Genomic DNA, 21,010 nt, shown 5'->3' on the forward strand with positions numbered 1-21,010 from the left:
TTCGTCACTCTCCTTTACCCTTGATTCCCCACTATTTCTGGTACGCTTTTTGTGTCTTCTACTGTGAAGACAGATGCAAAATATTTATTTAACATATCTGCCTTTTCCTGATTCCCCATTATAATTTCTCCTGTCTCAGCCTCTAGGGGCCCACGTTTACTTTCGCTACTCTCTTCCTTTTTACACATTTGTAGAAGCTCTTACAATCCGTTTTCACTTTCTTGCTTGTTTACTCTCATTTAATTTTCTCCCTTTTTATCAATTTTTGGGTTGTCCTTTTTTGGTTTCTAAAACTCTCCTAATCCTCAGGCTTTCTACTCTTCTTGGCAACATTATAAGCCTCTACTTTTAATCGAAAACTATCATTAACTTCTTTAGTTGGCCACAGGTGGATCGCTTTTCCCGTGGAGTTATTATTTGACCTTAGCCGACTCGCCCCTCGCACCATGTAATTGGCTTTGTTTAAGTTTACGCCTCTAGTTTCTGACTTCAGTCCGTCACTCTCGACCTGAGTGTGACCGTGTCTCATATTATGATCGCTCTTCCCCACAGGATCCCTCACTCTGAGATCACTCCTTCACCCAGGCACCAGCTGGAATAGCTCCTCCCCCTCCCCCTCCCGGCCCCGCCCCCCCCGCGCGCCCCCGCCAGCCCCAGCGTGCCACCGCCGTGCGCGCTCCTGCCAGCCCCGGTGCGCCGCCGCCGTGCGCGCCCCCGCCGCCGTGCGCGCTCGCGGTGCTGCCACACGGAGCGGGAGCGCGAGCCGAGCCGCCATGGCCACGCAGGTGCAGAGTCTGCCGCCGCCGCCGCCGCCTCACGGAGCCCCGGCCTCGGAGCAGCAGCGCCCGGAGCCGGGACAGGCACAGGCGCTGGCCTCGGGGCCCGAGCACGGAGCCCACCCGGCGGGGGCAGGGACCGGGGCCGGGGAGCGTGCGGCCGGCACCAGGCCCGAGGCCAAGCGCCTCATGGCCGCCCCGCCGCCCAAGGTGAACCCGTGGAGTAAGGCGGCCTTTGCCGGGGAGACGGGCACTCCCAGCCCGGGGCCGCCAGCTGAAGCGGGGCCCGGGCCGGGCTCCGACCCCCCGGGCCAGGCCGGGGACAGCGCCGAGGAGCCGAGAGCCGGCAGCGGCCGCAGGAAGGAGTTCATCGAGGCGCCGCCGCCCAGGGTCAACCCCTGGACCAGGAGAGTGAGCGGGGCCGGGAGCGGCGTGGAGGCCGAGCCAGGTGGGTGCGGGGCCGGGGGAGGGGGAGCAAGGGAGCGGCCTACAGCCCACGGCCCGGGCCCGGGACAGGGGTTAGGGGAAGGGGCGGGAATGGCGCCGCCCGGACCCCGGGGCCGCCCGGACCCCGGGGCCGCCCCCCCCCCACTGACCACAGGACCCCCCCCCCCCCCAAGACCACAGGACCCCCCCCCCCCCCAAGACCACAGGACCCCCCCCCCCCCAAGACCACAGGACCCCCCCCCCCCCCAAGACCACAGGACCCCCCCCCCCCCAAGACCACAGGACCCCCCCCCCAAGACCACAGGACCCCCCCCCCAAGACCACAGGACCCCCCCCCCCTGACCACAGGACCCCCGACCACAGGACCCCCCCCCCCTGACCACAGGACCCCCCCCCCAAGACCACAGGACCCCCCCCCCCTGACCACAGGACCCCCCCCCCCCCCCCTGACCACAGGACCCCCCCCCCCCTGTCCCCCCCTGACCACAGGACCCCCCCCCCCCCTGACCACAGGACCCCCCCCCCCCCCTGACCACAGGACCCCCCCCCCCCCCTGACCACAGGACCCCCCCCCCCCCCTGACCACAGGACCCCCCCCCCCCCTGACCACAGGACCCCCCCCCCCCCTGACCACAGGACCCCCCCCCCCTGACCACAGGACCCCCCCCCCCTGACCACAGGACCCCCCCCCCCCTGACCACAGGACCCCCCCTGACCACAGGACCCCCCCCCCCACTGACCACAGGACCCCACTGACCACAGGACCCCCACTGACCACAGGACCCCCCACTGACCACAGGACCCCCCCCTGACCACAGGACCCCCGACCACAGACCCCCCCCCCCCGACCACAGGACCCCCCCCCCCCCAAGACCACAGGACCCCCCCCCCCCCCCCCCCAAGACCACAGGACCCCCCCCCCCCCAAGACCACAGGACCCCCCAAGACCACAGGACCCCCCCCCCCCAATGACCACAGGACCCACCTCCCCCCACTCCCAGGGCCCACCCCCCCCCCAATGACCACAGGACCCCCCCCCCCCCCCCAATGACCACAGGACCCCCCAATGACCACAGGACACCCCCCCCCCCCCCCCCAATGACCACAGGACACCCCCCCCCCCCCAATGACCACAGGACACCCCCCCCCCCCAATGACCACAGGACCCCCCCCCACTGACCACAGGATCGGGGCCAACCCCCCTCCCCCTCTGACCACAGCACTGTGCCCCCCCCCAAACACAGGACTGGGGCCTCCCCCACTGACCACAGGCCGGGGTCACCTCCATTGTCCACGGGCCCCCATTCCCTGACTGCCCCACTGACCACAGGCCCAGGGGAACCCTCCCAAACCCCTCCTCCACTGACCGCAGGCAAAGTGACCCTTCGACTCCCCCACTGACCACAGGCCCGGGGACCCCTCGACCCTTGCCCCACTGACCCCTCGACCCTTCCCCCACTGACCCCTCGACCCTTCCCCCCACTGACCCCTCGACCCTTCCCCCACTGACCCCTCGACCCTTCCCCCACTGACCCCTCGACCCTTCCCCCACTGACCACAGGTACGGGACAACCCCCTCTGACCGCCGGCCCGGGTATCATTGACGTCGGGCCTGGGGATGCCCTCCACTGACCCCTCTACGGGCTTGGGAACCCCCCCACTGACCAAGGGCCCAGGGACCCCCCCCCCCGACCACAGGCCCAGGGACCCCCAGTCATGGGCACTATTTATGCCCAGGGTTACATTTTCTTATTGTTTTCTTTTTGTTCACGTTGATTTCTGAGGTGTTGTAACTTTTCGTTGGCTTTTTAGCTTTCTTGGAGCCCACTGGCTTTAGGGTCTTTTCATTAGAATAGAGATTGGGGATAATTAAAACCATGCAGTGATGCGACCGAGTTGATGGAAACACTGTATTCATTGATTGACGGGTGTAGATCGAGGGGACGGACATATAAGGGAATACAGAGAGCAGGAGAACTTTTTAACAGAGGTGTGAGGCTGGAACGCACGACCAGAGACTGTTTAAGAATAGGTTCGAAAGGTGGTTGAATGAAAGGGGGATAAAGGAATCGGAGAACATGGCAGACACATGGATTGGAATACTGCTGGTGTGGAGCTCCGACACCAACACCGAGTGGCTGTGGGTGGAGCAGCCTGTTTAGGTTGTGATTCTGTGTGTCCTCCCAGCTCTTAATGCTGGTGTGTTTCTGACTGCTGATGTGATTATGTGCTTGCTGGAACGTGCACAGTTCAGCACATGGAGAGTTTTGCTAATTTATTTGGTGCTGAATCTGCAGAGAATGGAGAAGCAGTTACCCAGAATCTCCACAAACAGGCCCACATGGCTTGTGTGAATCACGTGTCCCAGTCTGACATGTGGTTTGTTCAACACACTCGCATTATGTGCCTTTCTTAAACTGAACTATGAAAAGCCCATCAAAGACACTTCCTCGATATTGAAAGACTGAAATGTGAAGTGAAGATTAATCTGGGTTTGGAAGGTCCTTCCCGGCCTCCGACAGGCTTGGATCAGTTCTGTGGAGAGCTAAACAACTGACAGCAGAATGCATTCATTAAGCAATGCACCATGATTATGTTAAAGGCAATTTTGGTTGTTGCCAAAGTATTAAATGGGTATTTGGAAATATTTAAAGGAAGGGTAGCAGACAAAAGGGAAACAGAATGCTGGTGATCTGAAATCAAAACAAGAGAATTCTGAAAATACGCAGCAGGTTAATTGTCATTTGAGGAGTGGGGGGAGGGGGAAGAAGGTAAGAGTGAGAGGTTAAGGTTTAGGGTGGAGGCAGTGTCAGACTGTAGGATCATCTGAAGAGGAATCTCCACCCAAAACAATAACCTGTCTTCTGATTAGATGTTGATGGCAATACTGTGTGCTTCTAGCATTTTCTGTTTTAATTCATGTTCAGTTTGTGTTTCAGTTGTCTGAAGCTGTTTTTAAGCTAGTCTCTGATCTATGAAACTTGATTTCTTGAAGGAACATCGTCTGTTGGTGATGGTTAGCAGTCCTCCCTGAGTGATGACAGTGGGCATTGGAACACTGCCTCTTTCTACGCACATTGCTGCTCAGAAACCCTGGCAGTGTGACACATGCTCTGGTTTGCAATGGAAAATAATTGACTTGTATTTACATAGTGCCTTATCGTGTCCTCAGGAAGTCCCAAAGTGCTCGGCAACAAATGAGTTACTTTGGAAGTACAGCCACTGTTATATAGGCAAACGTGGCAGCCAATTTGTGCCGAGCAAGGTCTCACAAACAGCAGGTGAGACGAATCATTTGTTTTTGCTGGTGTTGGTTGGAGTTGAATGTTGGCTAGGGTACCAGAAAAGTTTCCTGCTTTTCTTTGAATAGTACAGTAGGATCTTTAACATCCTCCTGAATCATTGGAGCAGGCAGACATGGGTTGGACATCCCATTCAAAAGACAGTCCGCCCGACAATGCAGAACTCTCTCAGTGCAAGATAATGTACTCAAGGCCTGTAATGAGGCTTGAGCCCACAACATTCTGACTCGGAGGCAAGGTGTGACCACTGCTCGCACCTGGTTCAATTGGTCACCTTCATAACCTCTAACAACCTAAAGTGTTCCCAAAGTGAACAGACAAAACTTGTGCTGCAATAAGAATAAAACATAATGGAAATAGCAACAACAATCTGCATTTATATAGTGCCTTTAATGTAGAGAAATGTCCCACAATAGCTCAGGAAAGAATAGAAAAGGAGCACGGTTTTGGATGGGGCCAGAAGCAGGTTAGAAAGTTATGGAGAGTCTGGAAAGACAAACTGCAGCAACCGTTGGTACGAGCGTGCGCCTCAGAGCGGCCGGGCGTGCGCCTAGGTGACTAGTGTGTGCTGCATTGTGTTGGGTGTGAGGGGTGGCACATGCTTTATACAGCATTACTCCGCTGGCAGCAGAGTGAAAGGGAATGACAGGCAGTCTGAGACTGTTGGTGTCAAGTGGGGAAATCCACGTCAGTAAATGCCTCAAGTTCACAATTACATGATAGTAGAGCTACCTGTTTGCTGATTGCAGCAGTAGCAGAGATGTTAATGTATAGGACTAACAGTCTATGGATTATCTCACTCCGGCCAGGTAAGGATGGCAAAATACTGATGTAGTTAAAAGCTGCTGTTGTGATCTTTCTATTATTGTGTTGGTCAGTAATCATAAATTAGCAGAAAATAACCCTTCAGCGTTTTAAAGCTGTGCTGTCCACATCCTGTTTGAACACTTTTTCTACGTCTTTATTAACAAGCATTTTCTCCGGATTACAACAGGTAACTGCTGTGGAAGAGCTAACTGGGTTATCTTTGGCACTTTAGCCGATGTTTAAAATGTCTCCCCTCTCTCGGAGCAGTTAACTCATGGCACCGCATGGTTCCATGAGTGTTAGCTGCCCTCGTTATTCACCCAGGTGGTCGTTCTGTATTTATAACCCCTGGGAGTGTCCTCTGGCTCTTTAACCATGGGGAGCAGCGCTGCCTAAGACGTACATGTCTTTGCCCAGTGCCCCCCACACACACGCCTATTTTCTAGCAGGGGTTTCTGGACAGCACTAAGAAGCGGAGGTCTGGCTGTATTTCCTTTCCCTTCCGCCCAAGATAACTGGTGCCAATAGTGCCAAGGCTTCCACTGTGGCTGCGATTTGCTAACACAGCCAAGGCCCCTTCGACAGCACCTCCCAAACCCATGACCTTTGCCCCCTAGAAGGACAAGGGCAGCAGGCGCAAAGGAACAACACCACCTGCACGTTCCCCTCCAAGTCACACACCATCCTGACTTGGAAATATATCGCCGTTCCTTCATCGTCGCTGGGTCAAAATCCTGGAACTCCCTTCCTAACAGCACTGTGGGAGAACCTTCACCACACGGACTGCAGCGGTTCAAGAAGGCGGCTCACCACCACCTTCTCGTGGGCAATTAGGGATGGGCAATAAATGCCGGCCTTGGCACCGACGCCCACATCCCATGAATGAATTTTTTTAAAAAGCACAGATCAGAGGTTGAAGCTGGGGCCTTGCTACTCCGTATAGCAATGTATATTGCATTTACTCTCTGAGCCTTTGGGGATAGTGACTTTTTAACTCCAGGTGAGCCCATATTTTGAGAGGAATCTCAGAAGTCGCAGTAACCTGTGACATGTGTGTTGGTTTGGCACTGACGTGTTGTTTTTCTAAGTTTGACTTCTACGTACGTGTTTGTTTTGGTCGACCAGTTCCCAGGCACATTTATTAACTTCCAGGCACCAGTTCTAAAAATTCCCAGATGGAGGAATGAGTGTTTTTGACGAACTGTATTACACAATTTAACCCCACTCCCACCACCATCAGTAATACCGGGGACTAAACCATTTCAGTTGACGATGTCAATGGTGGTTCCCACCAGAGTGTAAGATGGTTGTACATGTGCAGGGGGTGTTAATGAACTAATAAAATGTTGCTGTATAAAATTAATTTTTCTGTTTTTGAAATAAAGTAAGAAAGTAATGAGTTTTTAGGGATGAGAGACCATTACTCTTCAACCAAGTGTTTTGGTCAGCTCTCCAAACCCTACAGCGAAGGTTTGGCACTCACTTGTTCAGTGTAAATTACTCCCAAAGTCTAGGTGCTGTATGTATATCTCCCCCCCCAATTAATAGCCACTCGGAAATCCCCCGAAAATTCGGAGGTCCAACATGCAACAGAATTCTTAATTGATGCTGTCTCAAATACATTTCCTCTTTGTCGTATTTCAATCATGCAGTGAGACATTCCAGCTTTGTGACGTTGAAACAGCAACTGTCCCTCCTGACTGAAGTCCTGTCTTGTGTTGGCTGGTCAGGGATTGAGACCATACTCTTGAAGGTCCAGCTGAGAAGGTTTGGGCACATCTTCAGAAAGTCAGATGACAAACTGCCCAAGATTGTTTGGCTGAAATCAGGCAGATGTTCCGACAGACAGCTAGTGTATTGGGGCACATTGAAAAGCAGCCTAGAGGATTGTCAGTGTAGAACCCTGGGAGCAGCTTGCTCCAGTCAAACTTGCAATTTGAGAGGCAGTGTGTTGAAGCTGTAGGGAAGGGAAAATAGAACGGCAAATGGGCAACCAGGCTGGAACAACACAGTATGAGTGGCTCTGGAGGCAGTGTCTATATTTGGCTCAACGGTCATATTTGCTGCTTGTATTTTGGACGAGCATGAGATGGCTGCAGAGGACATCCAACACTTGAGAGCTGTGACCTGATCAAGGCCTCATCGTCTTTCCAATAGGAAATGAACCAGTACCAAATGTGAATGAATGAGAAGAGGAAGATATGAAACCGCCCATGCCCACAGGAGTGACATCGGTTACTGCACTGGGACAAATAGAAGGGTCAGAAGAGTGAGAGTAGCAGTTGAAAGAAGTCAGAAAGCTCATCTTGGGTTTTCAGAGTGTGGCTGCTTGCAAGGTATTCTGCAAGAGGTAGATATGAGCCAGCTGTCAGAAGAGCTCCGTGTGAGGAGACAGATACAGTGCAAGAGTTAGAATTGGCGGTGAGGAACATTGTAGATTAGCTGCCGTATTAGGGTGGTCAGGGTGTACCATGCCCTACAGACTTTGTCTCTATACTTCTCTACATTTTTCTTGGAATGTGTCAGGCCTGCCCCCCAAAAACCGTCAATTCATCGGGCTAACATTGTGACCTGTGAATTGTCGGTGTTTTATGCATCCAGTGCTGATTTGGACTTTGTTTATATTGCGCCTTAATCATCTGTAAAACGCCTGAAAGTCCTTCACAACCAGTGAATTGCGTTGAAGTTGAACACCATCAGGATTTGATGGTGTTCATTCCTTAGAGTTTAAAACTTTCATTAACATCTGCAGTAAATTGAAATCAGAAAAATTACTTGGCTGGAATAGCTCAATAAATTAAAAGGAAATTTTACTTCAGTTTTTAATTTTTTTTTGTATCAAAGAGCTGGTGTGAGATTAAAGCGAGAGGATTGTGCAGAAACAGTACAGCCCAAGTAGGCTGTTACACACTTAAAAGGTCCGGCCAAGTATCTGCTTTATCCAGCCTCGTCATCGAGATGAGAGCTTTTCTGTGACTGATCCGATTCACCATTGGTGATTGAGAAAGTTCCCTCTTCCCTACCTCACAATTTGTGGTGACTAAAAATCACTATTTGTGACCTCTGATTTGCCTACAGACTTCTGACATCAGCAATGTCCAAAGTGCATTGCTGAATTCTCAGCTTCCCCCCACCACTACTGCAGCCAGTAGGGCCCACTCCCCCCTCACGGGTCAGTCTGTAGTGTACACAGTGCCGCACAGTCTGGGCCCACTCCCCTCTCACGGGTCAGTCTGTAGTGTACACAGTGCCACACAGTCTGGGCCCACACCCCCCTCACGGGTCAGTCTGTAGTGTACACAGTGCCACACAGTCTGGGCCCACACCCCCCTCACGGGTCAGTCTAGTGTACACAGTGCCGCACAGTCTGGGCCCACACCCCCCTCACGGGTCAGTCTGTAGTGTACACAGTGCCGCACAGTCTGGGCCCACACCCCCCTCACGGGTCAGTCTGTAGTGTGCACAGTGCCACACAGTCTGGGCCCACTCCCCCCTCACGGGTCAGTCTGTAGTGTACACAGTGCCGCACAGTCTGGACCCACTCCCCCCTCACGGGTCAGTCTAGTGTACACAGTGCCGCACAGTCTGGGCCCACTCCCCCCTCACGGGTCAGTCTGTAGTGTACACAGTGCCGCACAGTCTGGGCCCACACCCCCCTCACGGGTCAGTCTGTAGTGTACACAGTGCCGCACAGTCTGGGCCCACACCCCCCTCACGGGTCAGTCTAGTGTACACAGTGCTGCACAGTCTGGGCCCACTCCCCCCTCACGGGTCAGTCTAGTGTACACAGTGCCGCACAGTCTGGACCCACACCCCCCTCACGGGTCAGTCTGTAGTGTACACAGTGCCGCACAGTCTGGGCCCACTCCCCCCTCACAGACGTGTAATATAAATGGTGCCGGCACTGCGAACAGTGCAGGTCGTGGCCTCTGTCTCCAGAGACAGCCTTTATATTTGGGGCTGTAAATTTCTGCTGCTTTGGCAGCAGAGCTGGCACCATTTACACCACAGATCCCCCTGTCAGGGATTGTGCCCGAGCTGTGCTGGCACCGTTTACACCACAGATCCCCCTGTCAGGGACTGTGCCCGAGCTGTGCTGGCACCGTTTACACCACAGATCCCCCTGTCAGGGATTGTGCCCGAGCTGTGCTGGCACCGTTTACACTACAGATCCCCCTGTCAGGGATTGTGCCCGAGCTGTGCTGGCACCGTTTACACTACAGATCCTCCCGTGAGGCCTGAATATCCCCCCAAGCTGTGCTGTCTATCCCAGCATCCTCGGTGGTTTTCTAATGCAGATTAATGCGCTAGTTGTACTCCAGTGGTATCTGTGGAAATACAGAGTTCACAATGGTGATACAAGTTAGTACATTTGAATACTCATCGGGAGTTGTCCGTACAGGTGTAGAGACTATATTTCTGACACAATGAATTTCCACTGCAAGTTTGGTGCTGTGATCCCAGTGAATCTGTGTTGCTCCATGGCTCCAATGTCCTTGTTTGTTGGGGACGTTTGTCTTGAGTCTGGGTGCAGAAAGTGCAACTTGAAGTACATCTGGCTTATAGCAGCAGTGACATTTACTGCTATGTAACATTGGGATGTACAGTCTGGGAAAAGGCCACTGTGGCTCAGAAAATGCCATATTCCTCGATCTCCGCTTTCAGCAAAAGTACTATCCAGTTTCCTTTTCAATTTGGTAATGAATGTATGTGTGGGACTGTTGAATGGAGAGTGATTGGGTGAACATGATGGCCTGTTGTTTGAAATGAACCAGTGATTGGAATGCTGAATTTCAACCAGGCTTCTCCTGCCCTTTAAATACAGTGTAGTATTTAAAGGCGCATTGTCATTTACACAATTACTGTGGTAAAGACAGAATAGACTTGCATTTATAATGTACTTTTACATCCACGGGACACTTCCAAAGCGCATCACAACCATTTAATTTTTGAAGTGTAGTCGGATGTGGCAGTCGATTTGCACACGGCAAGGTCCCACAAACAGCGATAAAATGAATGACCAGATAATCTGTTTTGATGGCGGATGAAAGATTATTTTGACCGAGGCACTGGGAGATTTCTGCTCTTCAAAAAATTAAGTGGCAGTGATTCTTTAGCATCCAGCTGAACAGGCAACTGGGGCCCCGGTTTAGTGTCTTATCTGAAAGATGGCACCACTGACGATGCAGCATGCCCACAGTCCTGCACTGAAACGTCAGCCTAGAGTACGTGGTCAAATTCTGGATTCAGATTTGAACCCACAGCCTCCTGACTCAGGTGAGAGTGCTACCAGAGCTAAGCTGACACATTGTAGAGTTCTGGAAAATAATTCAGTTCTAGTTTTCTCACTTAGAGATGCAAAAGTGAAATGTATAATAGAATCTTCCTTAAGCACGAGTTTTTTGCTGGACTTGTAAAGTTGGATAAGTTTGGATGTGAATGCTTGTCTCAAACAAAGATTTAAACTGCCTTTTATCGAGTCCTGGGAATTCCCATTATTACTGTACCCAGTTTTTGTCAGATTGTCCTATGCATATAAAGTAATTGGGATGAATGAGAATGTTATAAATACAGTAAAAAATGACTGAAGGCTGGCTTGTGGTGTGAGAAATTTGATTAGACCAGAGTTTTCTTGTTTTCAGTCTTCGCTCCAGTATGTAGATAACAGCTCCACATGCAGTAGTGATCCTCCAATATCTCTCCCAATGGCCAGCCCTCGTGAGCCTAGACAAGTGTGAGCAGACTAACCAAATCCCCAGGAGACAGTGTAGGTGGATTATGTTGGTAAATAGAAGAGCTAGATGTATATTTGGTGGGGGTGAGTGTTGAGATCATGGGGGCATAATTTCCACTCTGGCATTGGCCTGATTTTTGTACATTCTTCTATAATCCCATGTAGAATGATGCCTCGTAGAGTAATACCTCTTTTCATTTGTACTCAATCTCTCTAGACAGCAACTTGTTCACCATTGTTGCTGCAGCTATCTGCTGAGCTAATGGTTTCAAACCATTCTTCAACACTAATCCTTTCGATATTGAATTGAGAAAGGGTTAAAGGGGATGAATTTATGAGTGAGAGTGTAGAATACAAGCACATTAAGAGCTAAAGTTTAAAGGCTGCTGCTCTTAAGGCATTTGAATGTCTTTACTTAGTTCTGGAAAAGATTGCTTACCCCAGCGGGCTCTGCACTAAAACAGCTCTGTTTTCAGGATCCACAACTCCCAGTAGAAATGAAGATTCAAAACAAAAACAGGCAAGCAAATCAAAATCTGACATCAATAACTTTTCTTCAGGAATCAAAGCTGTGTTGCAGTTCATCAAAATCCTCGGGGTTACCATTCACACTTCGAACATTCTCGTCTTATTTGTAATTTTCTAGCCTCTTTTTTTATCTTTCAAATTCCAGCCCTTCCGCCTCTTTCTTTGGTCAGTCTTTCCTGTCTCCAGCCAGGGAATGTTGAGCAGTTTAGAAACATAGAAAGTAGGAGCAAGAGTAGGCCCTTCGGGCCTGCTCCGCCATTCAAAATGATCATGGCTGATCGTCTAACTCCGTACCCTGTTCCCACTTTTTCCCCATATCCCTTGATCCCTTTAGCGTTAAGAAATATATCTATCTCCTTCTTGAATACATCTAATGACTTGGCCTCCACTGCCTTCTGTGGTAGAGAATTCCACAGGTTCACCACCCTCTGAGTGAAGAAATTTCCCCTCATCTCGGTTCTAAATGGCATACCCCGTATCCTGAGACTGTGACCCCTGGTTATGGACTCCCCAGCCATTGGGAACATCCTCCCTGCATCTAGTCTGTCTAGTCCTGTTAGAATTTTATATGTTTCGATGCGATCACCTCTCATTCTTCTAAACTCGCGTGTATAAGGGCCGAGTCGACCCAATCTCCTCATATGTCAGTCCTGCTATCCCAGGAATTAGTCTGGTAAAATGATTGTCGTCCCACCTGAAATGAGCTAGTGCAGCACAGGCCAGGAGCCTAATCTATGCATCAAGTAATTAAACCCAGACTGCCTGTTCCCTTTTGCCTGGGCTTGAACCATCTGTTGGTAAAGTTTGTGACCAACGAACGTTTTGGGTGAACATGTCTGACATGGGTGGAAACCCATTACCATGTTTTCAAAGAGCCTAGAAACCAAGTAGTAAAAGAGCCAGTCAGGAGGAGTCACTATGAGGGATATGCTCCTTGTCCCTGTGGGGGCACACCCCACTTAATGAAACGTGGGGGTGGGTTTTGAAGAGCTTTGGGTTGGGTGCCCCTATGTGCACAGGTGTACTCCCAGAGTTTAATTGGCTAAAACTGACTGGGCCAAAAAGCCAGTTTCATAGAATCATAGAAGTTTACAACATGGAAACAGGCCCTTCGGCCCAATATGTCCATGTCGCCCAGTTTATACCACTAAGCTAGTCCCAATTGCCTGCACTTGGCCCATATCCCTCTATACCCATCTTACCCATGTAACTGCCCAAATGCTTTTTAAAAGACAAAATTGTATCCGCCTCTATTACTGCCTCTGGCAGCTCGTTCCAGACACTCACCACCCTTTGAGTGAAAAAATTGCCCCTCTGGACCCTTTTGTATCTCTCCCCTCTCACCTTAAATCTATGCCCCCTCGTTATAGACTCCCCTACCTTTGGGAAAAGATTTTGACTATCTACCTTATCTATGCCCCTCATTATTTTATAGACTTCGACCCCTTAACCTCCTACTCTCCAGGGAAAAAAGTCCCAGTCTGTCCAACCTCTCCCTATAAGTCAAACCATCAAGTCCCGGTAGCATCCCAGTAAATCTTTTCTGCACTCTTTCTAGTTTAATAATATCCTTTCTATAATAGGGTGACCAGAACTGTACACAGTATTCCAAGTGTGGCCTTACTAATGTCTTGTGCAACTTCAACAAAACATCCCAACTCCTGTATTCAATGTTCTGACCAATGAAACCAAGCATGCTGAATGCCTTCTTCACCACCCTATCCACCTGTGACTCCACTTTCAAGGAGCTATGAACCTGTACTCCTAGATCTCTTTGTTCTATAACTCTCCCCAACGCCCTACCATTAACGGAGTAGGTCCTGGCCCGATTCGATCTACCAAAATGCATCACCTCACATTTATCTAAATTAAACTCCCATCTGCCATTCATCGGCCCACTGGCCCAATTTATCAAGATCCCGTTGCAATCCTAGATAACCTTCTTCACTGTCCACAATGCCACCAATCTTGGTGTCATCTGCAAACTTACTAACCATGCCTCCTAAATTCTCATCCAAATCATTAATATAAATAACAAATAACAGCGGACCCAGCACCGATCCCTGAGGCACACCGCTGGTCACAGGCCTCCAGTTTGAAAAACATCCCTCTACACCCACCTTCTGTCTTCTGTCGTCAATCCAATTTTGTATCCAATTGGCTACCTCACCTTGGATCCCGTGAGATTTAAACTTATGTAACAACCTACCATGCGGTACTTTGTCAAAGGCTTTGCTAAAGTCCATGTAGACCACGTCTACTGCACAGCCCTCATCTATCTTCTTGGTTACCCCTTCAAAAAACTCAATCAAATTCATGAGACATGATTTTCCTCTCACAAAACCATGCTGACTGTTCCTAATCAGTCCCTGCCTCTCCAAATGCCCGTAGATCCTGTCTCTCAGAATACCCTCTAACAACTTACCCACTACAGATGTCAGGCTCACCGGTCTGTAGTTCCCAGGCTTTTCCCTGCCGCCCTTCTTAAACAAAGGCACAACATTTGCTACCCTCCAATCTTCAGGCACCTCACCTGTAGCTGTCGATGATTCAAATATCTCTGCTGGGGGACCCGCAATTTCCTCCCTAACCTCCCATAACGTCCTGGGATACATTTCATGAGGTCCCGGAGATTTATCTACCTTGATGCTTCCATATTGTAATTTCTGTTTATAAAAAACCTGTGGATATAAAGTGCTAAATGTTTAGGATGAAATTATTTCAAGTATTGTAAGCCAGTTTCCCTCAGCAAACTTGCAGAAACCAAAAATGCAAAATTTGTTCTGTATAATTTGTTCCTAGGATGTGTGCGACACTAGCATGTTACAATTTGTAGCCCATCCATGCGGGTATTAGGAGTCAGCCACAGGTGGGGGGGTAGAGATGGTGGTGGTGGTGAGGGGTGGAGGTAGCAGCTTCCTTGAAGGGCATTAGTTAGCCAGTTTGGTTTCAATGACAATTAAAGATGTGATAACAGAACACTTGGAAGGCATTAACGGGATTGGACAAAATCGGCATGGGTTTATGAAAGGGAAATCATGCTTGGGAAATCTACTGGAGTTTTTTGAGGAGGTAACTAGTAGAATAGATAGGGGAGAACCAGTGGATGTGGTGTATTTGGATTTTCAGAAGGCTTTTGATAAGGTCCCACACAAGAGGTTAGTGTGCAAAATTAACGCACATGAGATTGGGGGGAATATACTGGCATGGATTGAGAATTGGTTGACAGACAGGAAACAGAGAGTAGGAATAAACGGGTCTTTTTCCGGGTGGCAGGCAGTGACTAGTGGGGTACCACATGGATCAGTGCTTGGGCCCCAGCTATTCACAATATATATCAATGATTTGGATGAGGGAACTGAATGTAACATTTCCAAGTTTGCAGACACAAAGCTGGAGTGGAATGTGAGCTGTGAGGAGGATGCAAAGAGGCTCCAATGTGATTTAGACAAGTTGGGTGAGTGGGCAAGAACATGGCAGATGCAGTATAATGTGGATAAATGTGAGGTTATCCACTTTGGTTGTAAAAACAGAAAGACAGATTATTGTCTGAATGGTGATAGATTGGGAAAAGGGGAGGTGCAACGAGACCTGGGTGTCCTTGTACACCAGTCGCTGAAAGTGAGCATTCAGGTGCAGCAAGCAGTTAGGAAGGCGAATGGTATGTTGGCCTTCATTGCAAGAGGATTTGAGTACAGGAGCAGGGATGTCTTACTGCAGTTGTACAGGGCCTTGTTGAGACCACATCTGAAGTATTGTGTGCAGTTTTGGTCTCCTTATCTGAGGAAGGATGTCCTTGCCATGGAGGGAGTGCAACGAAGGTTTAGCAGACTGATTCCTGGGATGGCAGGTCTGACGTATGAGGAGAGATTGGGTCGATTAGGCCTATATTCAGTAGAGTTTAGAAGAATGAGAGGTGATCTCATCGAAACATAAAATTCTAACAGGACTAGACAGACCAGATGCAGGGAGGATGTTCCTGATGGCTGGGGAGTCCATAACCAGGGGTCACAGTCTCAGGATACGGGGTATGCCATTTAGAACCGAGATGAGGGGAAATTTCTTCACTCAGAGGGTGGTGAACCTGTGGAATTCTCTACCACAGAAGGCAGTGGAGGCCAAGTCATTAAATATATTCAAGAAGCAGATAGATATATTTAAGGGGAATCAATAAAGGGATCAAGGGATATGGGGAAAAAGCAGGAACAGGGTACTGAGTTAGACGATCAGCCATGATCATTTTGAATGGCGGAGTAGGCCCGAATGGCCTACTCTTCCTGCTGTTTTCTATGATTCTATGAATCAGGCAGTTCTCTTGGTCATTTTCTGGCTCCTACCCACAAATCGCCAGATTTACTGAGGTCATTTTCACAACTTGCCCTGGCGGGATTTGAACTTGTGATCTCTGGGCTGCTATCCAAGGTCAGAACCAGTAGGTTACTGTACCCAACATACATGTTACTTTGTAATTCTGTTTTTGAAGAGTAGACTGATGCCCACGCTCTCTGAGGACTTTACTAGTTTAAACTAAACATAATTTCTGTTCTGGTGACTCTGCATAGTTGCGTGGTCGAACTCTGCTGCGTGGGAGGCCCTGAATTGATTTGGCATTGCACTACCTTTTATAGCTTGGAGTTCAGCAAGTCGGAAAGCAGAATGTGGCCGGCAGGGCAGTTCTTTGTTTGAAGTGTGTTCTTCTGAACAAACAGTATAAGATTGTACCCCTGCTCCCTCAGCGTCTCCGTCGCCTTTGCTACAATGTCAGTTTGGCTCAGTGGCTTGCACTCTTACCTCTGAGTCAGATGATTCTGGGTTCAAGTCCCACTCCAGGAGTAAAGCTCACAGGGGTTGAATCTCTGAGGGAATTCTCCCAATCTCCTGCCATAACACGGGCAGAACTTCTACCCCATAATCTAGGGGTAGTACTGAAGGAGCGCTGTGCATTGCCGTTGAGGTGAGCTGTTAAAGCTGCGTGCTCAGGCATTATTGGAAGAGCGTAGAGTTCTCCTGGTGTCCAGGCCAACATTTATCCTTCAACCAACACCACTAAAAACAGATTCCATGGTCATTCAGCTTTTTGCTGTTTGTGGGATCTTTCTGTGTGCAAATTAACTGCCATATTTGCCTACATAATATCAGTTGCTACACCTCAAAAGTAATCCCCTCAGATAATGAAGCAGTCCGAGCCCGCATGCAGCCAGACCTGGACAACATCCAGGCTTGGGCTGATAAGTGGCAAGTAACATTCGCATCAGACAAGTGCCAGGCAATGACCATCTCCAACAAGAGAGTGTCTAACCACCTCCCCTTGACATTCAACGGCATTACCATCGCCGAATCCCCCACCATCAACATCCTGGGGATCACCATTGACCAGAAACTTAACTGGACCAGCCACATAAATACTGTGGCTACAAGAGCAGGTCAGAGGCTGGGTATTCTGCGGCGAGTGACTCACCTCCTGACTCCCCAAAGCCTTTCCACCATCTACAAGGCACAAGTCAGGAGTGTGATGGAATACTCTCCACTTGCCTGGATGAGTGCAGCTCCAACAACACTCAAGAAGCTCGACACCATCCAGGACAAAGCAGCCCGCTTGATTGGCACCCCATCCACCACCCTAAACATTCACTCCCTTCACCACCGGCGCACAGTGGCTGCAGTGTGTACCATCCACAGGATGCACTGCAGCAACTCGCCAAGGCTTCTTTGACAGCACCTCCCAAACCCGCGACCTCTACCACCTAGAAGGACAAGAGCAGCAGGCACATGGGAACAACCCCACCTGCACATTCCCCTCCAAGTCACGCACCATCCCGACTTGGAAATATATCGGCCGTTCCTTGATCATCGCTGGGTCAAAATCCTGGAACTCCCTTCCGAACAGCACTGTGGGAGAACCTTCACCACACGGACTGCAGCGGTTCAAGAAGGCGGCTCACCACCACCTTCTCCAGGGCAATTAGGGATGGGCAATAAATGCCGGCCTCGCCAGCGACGCCCACATCCCGAGAACAAATAAAAAAATGTGAGAGGCACGATATAAAAGCAGATTCTTTCTCGAGTCTGGGTACTTCGCCTTCCTTAACATTACGTTTTAAGTTCTGATTCGATTTGGGGAGCAGCAGATCCTGAGCCCGGAGTTAGTACAGGTGCAGACAAGGACATGGTGTTATAGGCTGAATACTTGTGAAGTACAGAGAGAGAGAGTGCTTCAGGGTCCATGTTTACACAGCACACACACTGCTCGGTCCGGAGTCACTGGACTTGCAGTGGCGTGGGGGGGGTTTAGCTCCAGAAGGATCGATACTCTGTACTTTTGTGTGATTTAATGTAGAGCTTTTGACTTGTTGCTCCAAAAACTTATCCCCCTAAAAAATCAAAATATCCATTAATTTGAATGTGGGTTTGAATTAACAGGAGTGGACTGAATCCTCCTTATCCCTTGTGGTCATTCCAATTCCTGCAGACAGTCTCAATTGTTGTGTACTTTGTTTTGCTATTTCACATCCAGGGCAGTTGGATTGAAATTAGTTTGTTGCCCTTGCGCTCGGAGGGTTCCTGCTGATTACTGTCCAGTGAATTCTGCTGCAGTGAGATAGGGACCTGATCCAGTTCAGCTGTGTGTATGATGGGGACCTGATCCAGTTCAGCTGTATGTGTGTGAGTGAAGGGGACCTGATCCAGTTCAGCAGTTAGTCCCACTTGACGGATCGTCCTGCTGATACTTATGTGCTCACATGGAGAATGGGCACTGGACTTGGTGAGCTGCACCCCAGTGTGAGTCGGCATCTTCAGAAATAGTAGTGAAGCCACTCTATGTCCAGTGCAGATTCGAGTTATTGAGTGAAGTTTAAAGCTTGCCCAGTGTACTGAATGGGAGAGCCTGTTTGATGGGCTGCTGCAACAGCCTGTAGTTTCTGTACTTGGTTGCATCAGCCCTAGTTCCCAGAAACAGTTGAACAGTTGGCTCACACTACTTGATGAGTCATCCTTATTGGATTGGCCTGTGAGTGGGTAGGGGCAGTGCTCTGAAAGCTGAAAGCACAAGACAGCCATGTGCAATAGCGAATATTCATAGGCTGGAAAATGGAGAGAGAAAAAGCTGATTTTTCTGCTTATGTGCGTTTTGTGTTCCAAGAGTTACCATGCCTCTAAGTTGTGCATACATGAACACATCTTTGGGACTGAGGTACCTGGCTGTAACTTAATTGTTGGGTTCAGGATTAATTGGGGGTGTTTCCCTTGATTTTACCAAGTGAGACAGTGTGAAAAGATGTACTGCTCTTCATCCTATGTTGGAGGAATTGCTGATGGTGTGAAGGTGATGTTTGTTTATAGAACCAGAAGAGCATCACAAGGAGTAGTTGAGGCGAATAGCATAGATGCATTTAAGAGGAAGCTAGATAAACACGAGGGAGAAAGGAATAGAAGGATATGATAGGGTGAGATGAAATAGAGAGGGAGGAGGCTCGTGTGGGGCATAAACACCAGCATCGACCTGTTGGGCCAAAAGGCCTGATTCTGTGCTGTATGTTCCATGTAAAGAACTTGCATTTATAGTTGGGCCGTTCACATCCTCAGGACACCCCAAACCGCTTCACAGCTAATGAATTACTTTTTTTTGAAGTGCAGTCAGTTATGTAGATAAATGCAGCAGCCCATCACACACAGCATGGTTTCACACACATCAAACGTGTTTGACCACATACTCTGGTGATGGCAGAGCGCTGGGACACGAGGGGAGCTCCCTGCTCTTCCAGTAGTGCCATGGGATCTTTAACATCCAGCTAAACAGGTAAACGGGGCCTGGTTTTACAGTCTCCTGGCACTTCTGACTATGCAGGATGTCCTCTACTGTATTGAAATGTCAGCCTTGGTTATGTGCTTACGTCCTGTAGTGTGTGCGCTACCCACTGAGCCAAGCTGCCACCATACAGCGTAGATGAAAAAAGCTGACTTAGACAAACCGTCTGTTTTGGTAGTTTCCAAACCCACCGGTAATGGTCGACTGGTTCTGGTTCTGCTTTGTGCTGCTATAAACTGGTGGTGACCGTGATGGCAGTTCAGGGGTTTCCATAGCTGCCTCCTGCTGTTCGGTTTTCTGGAGTGCTTAATGCGGCCGCTACTTAGAACATTGAGTTTGTAGGGAGAGGAAAAGCCATTGGATGCTAATATAAAACCGGGCAAGTCTCCGAACCCTCCTGGATCAGTGAGGTAGGAACCTGGTATTGCTCGTGTGCCAAGGACTGTGTTCATTAAGTCTAGGCAGGAGCTGGGTAGCTGGAAGCATTGGGGGCGGCAGCTATGTTTCCAGCTGCTGCGCTTTCCTCTCCTACTTGCAGTATAAACAGGTCACTTTTACCAGTAGGATGAAGAGACAGAAAGTGACTCGGTGCTGCAAATCAGGGACTGGGGAGGGTTTTGAGAAGATCCAACATAAATTGGACCTTACTGATTTTGACAGTGTCGCACTCTAGTCCTTGAGTGTTCTGTAACCCCTGTCTGTGACTGCTGGCATTCTCCCAAGCGATTTTTAAAAGGATTGTGCGAATCACCAAAAAGTCTGCAGTGGAAATTGAATATTTGTTCAATATTCATTCTCATGTCAAATTACAGGCCCAAGAATCTAAAGTAGTTGAAAGAATTTTATATTAAGCTAATGCTGATTTTAGTGACCGAAGTTGCACAAAATGAACATCTACTTAAGATTTTAATTTTAGAAACTATCTTGTTGGGCGGAATACTTCAGTACAAATTAAACCTGAAGAGGTTTGTGGGTGGTGCCAGTACTCAGTAATTTCTCTCTTAATTCACAAGAGCTTTGTAATACTGCGAGCCCTTTATCTATTGTGCCTTCAGGTTTTGTCACATGGCATCTTGAGTTGGAAATGGGGCACCGCGACACTTAAATAAAAGTGACATTCAGGGCCGTTCGGTTTATTTACAAAATAGCAGCTTTCAGTCGATGAAGGCTGTGTGTTAATCTGGATCATCAGAACCATGAATATATGAAGCACTCCAGCTTTGTTCTGGTGGGTTAGTAGCTGAACCTTCTCACTTAGTGTAATTGTGTAATTGTAATTAATTGGGTATTAGTTATCACCTATTTACCATTCAAATACCATTTTTAAAGGGGTGGTATTACGCTGAAGTTCGCAGACAAATGTGCTTTGTGAAACAGTCTCTCACACCGAGCTGTAGGGTTAGTTGTTAGTCCTGGAGATTCTGTATGTTCTGTACGACAGGCTGTTGTACAATCTGAGTGTTCAATTATTGTGATCTTGTCTGTCACTGTACCGGTTGATTTTTTTGCTGCCCGCACTGTGTGGACAGATATGCTGGAACGTCTTTCACTCCTGTAGTGAAATGACTGGGCATTTTATGTAGAGTTCTCTTAAACAAAGCTGTGTCCA

The 21,010-nt window shown here is 49.2% G+C and overlaps 1 protein-coding gene across 1 annotated transcript in view; it reads left to right on the forward strand.

Annotated features, from left to right (window-relative positions):
- The first annotated feature begins 754 nt into the window (after positions 1-754).
- The window catches only part of larp1 (La ribonucleoprotein 1, translational regulator), a 177,152-nt gene continuing 156,896 nt past the window's right edge, over positions 755-21,010 (forward strand). Inside the window, exon 1 of the mRNA XM_067995931.1 lies at positions 755-1,224. Within this exon, the coding sequence (XP_067852032.1) occupies positions 774-1,224 (451 nt within the window). The 5' untranslated portion in view covers positions 755-773. The remainder of the gene's footprint in view (positions 1,225-21,010) is intronic.

This window comes from Heptranchias perlo, chromosome 14 (assembly GCF_035084215.1).
Source record: "Heptranchias perlo isolate sHepPer1 chromosome 14, sHepPer1.hap1, whole genome shotgun sequence".
NCBI classification, from domain to species: Eukaryota; Metazoa; Chordata; class Chondrichthyes; order Hexanchiformes; family Hexanchidae; genus Heptranchias; species Heptranchias perlo.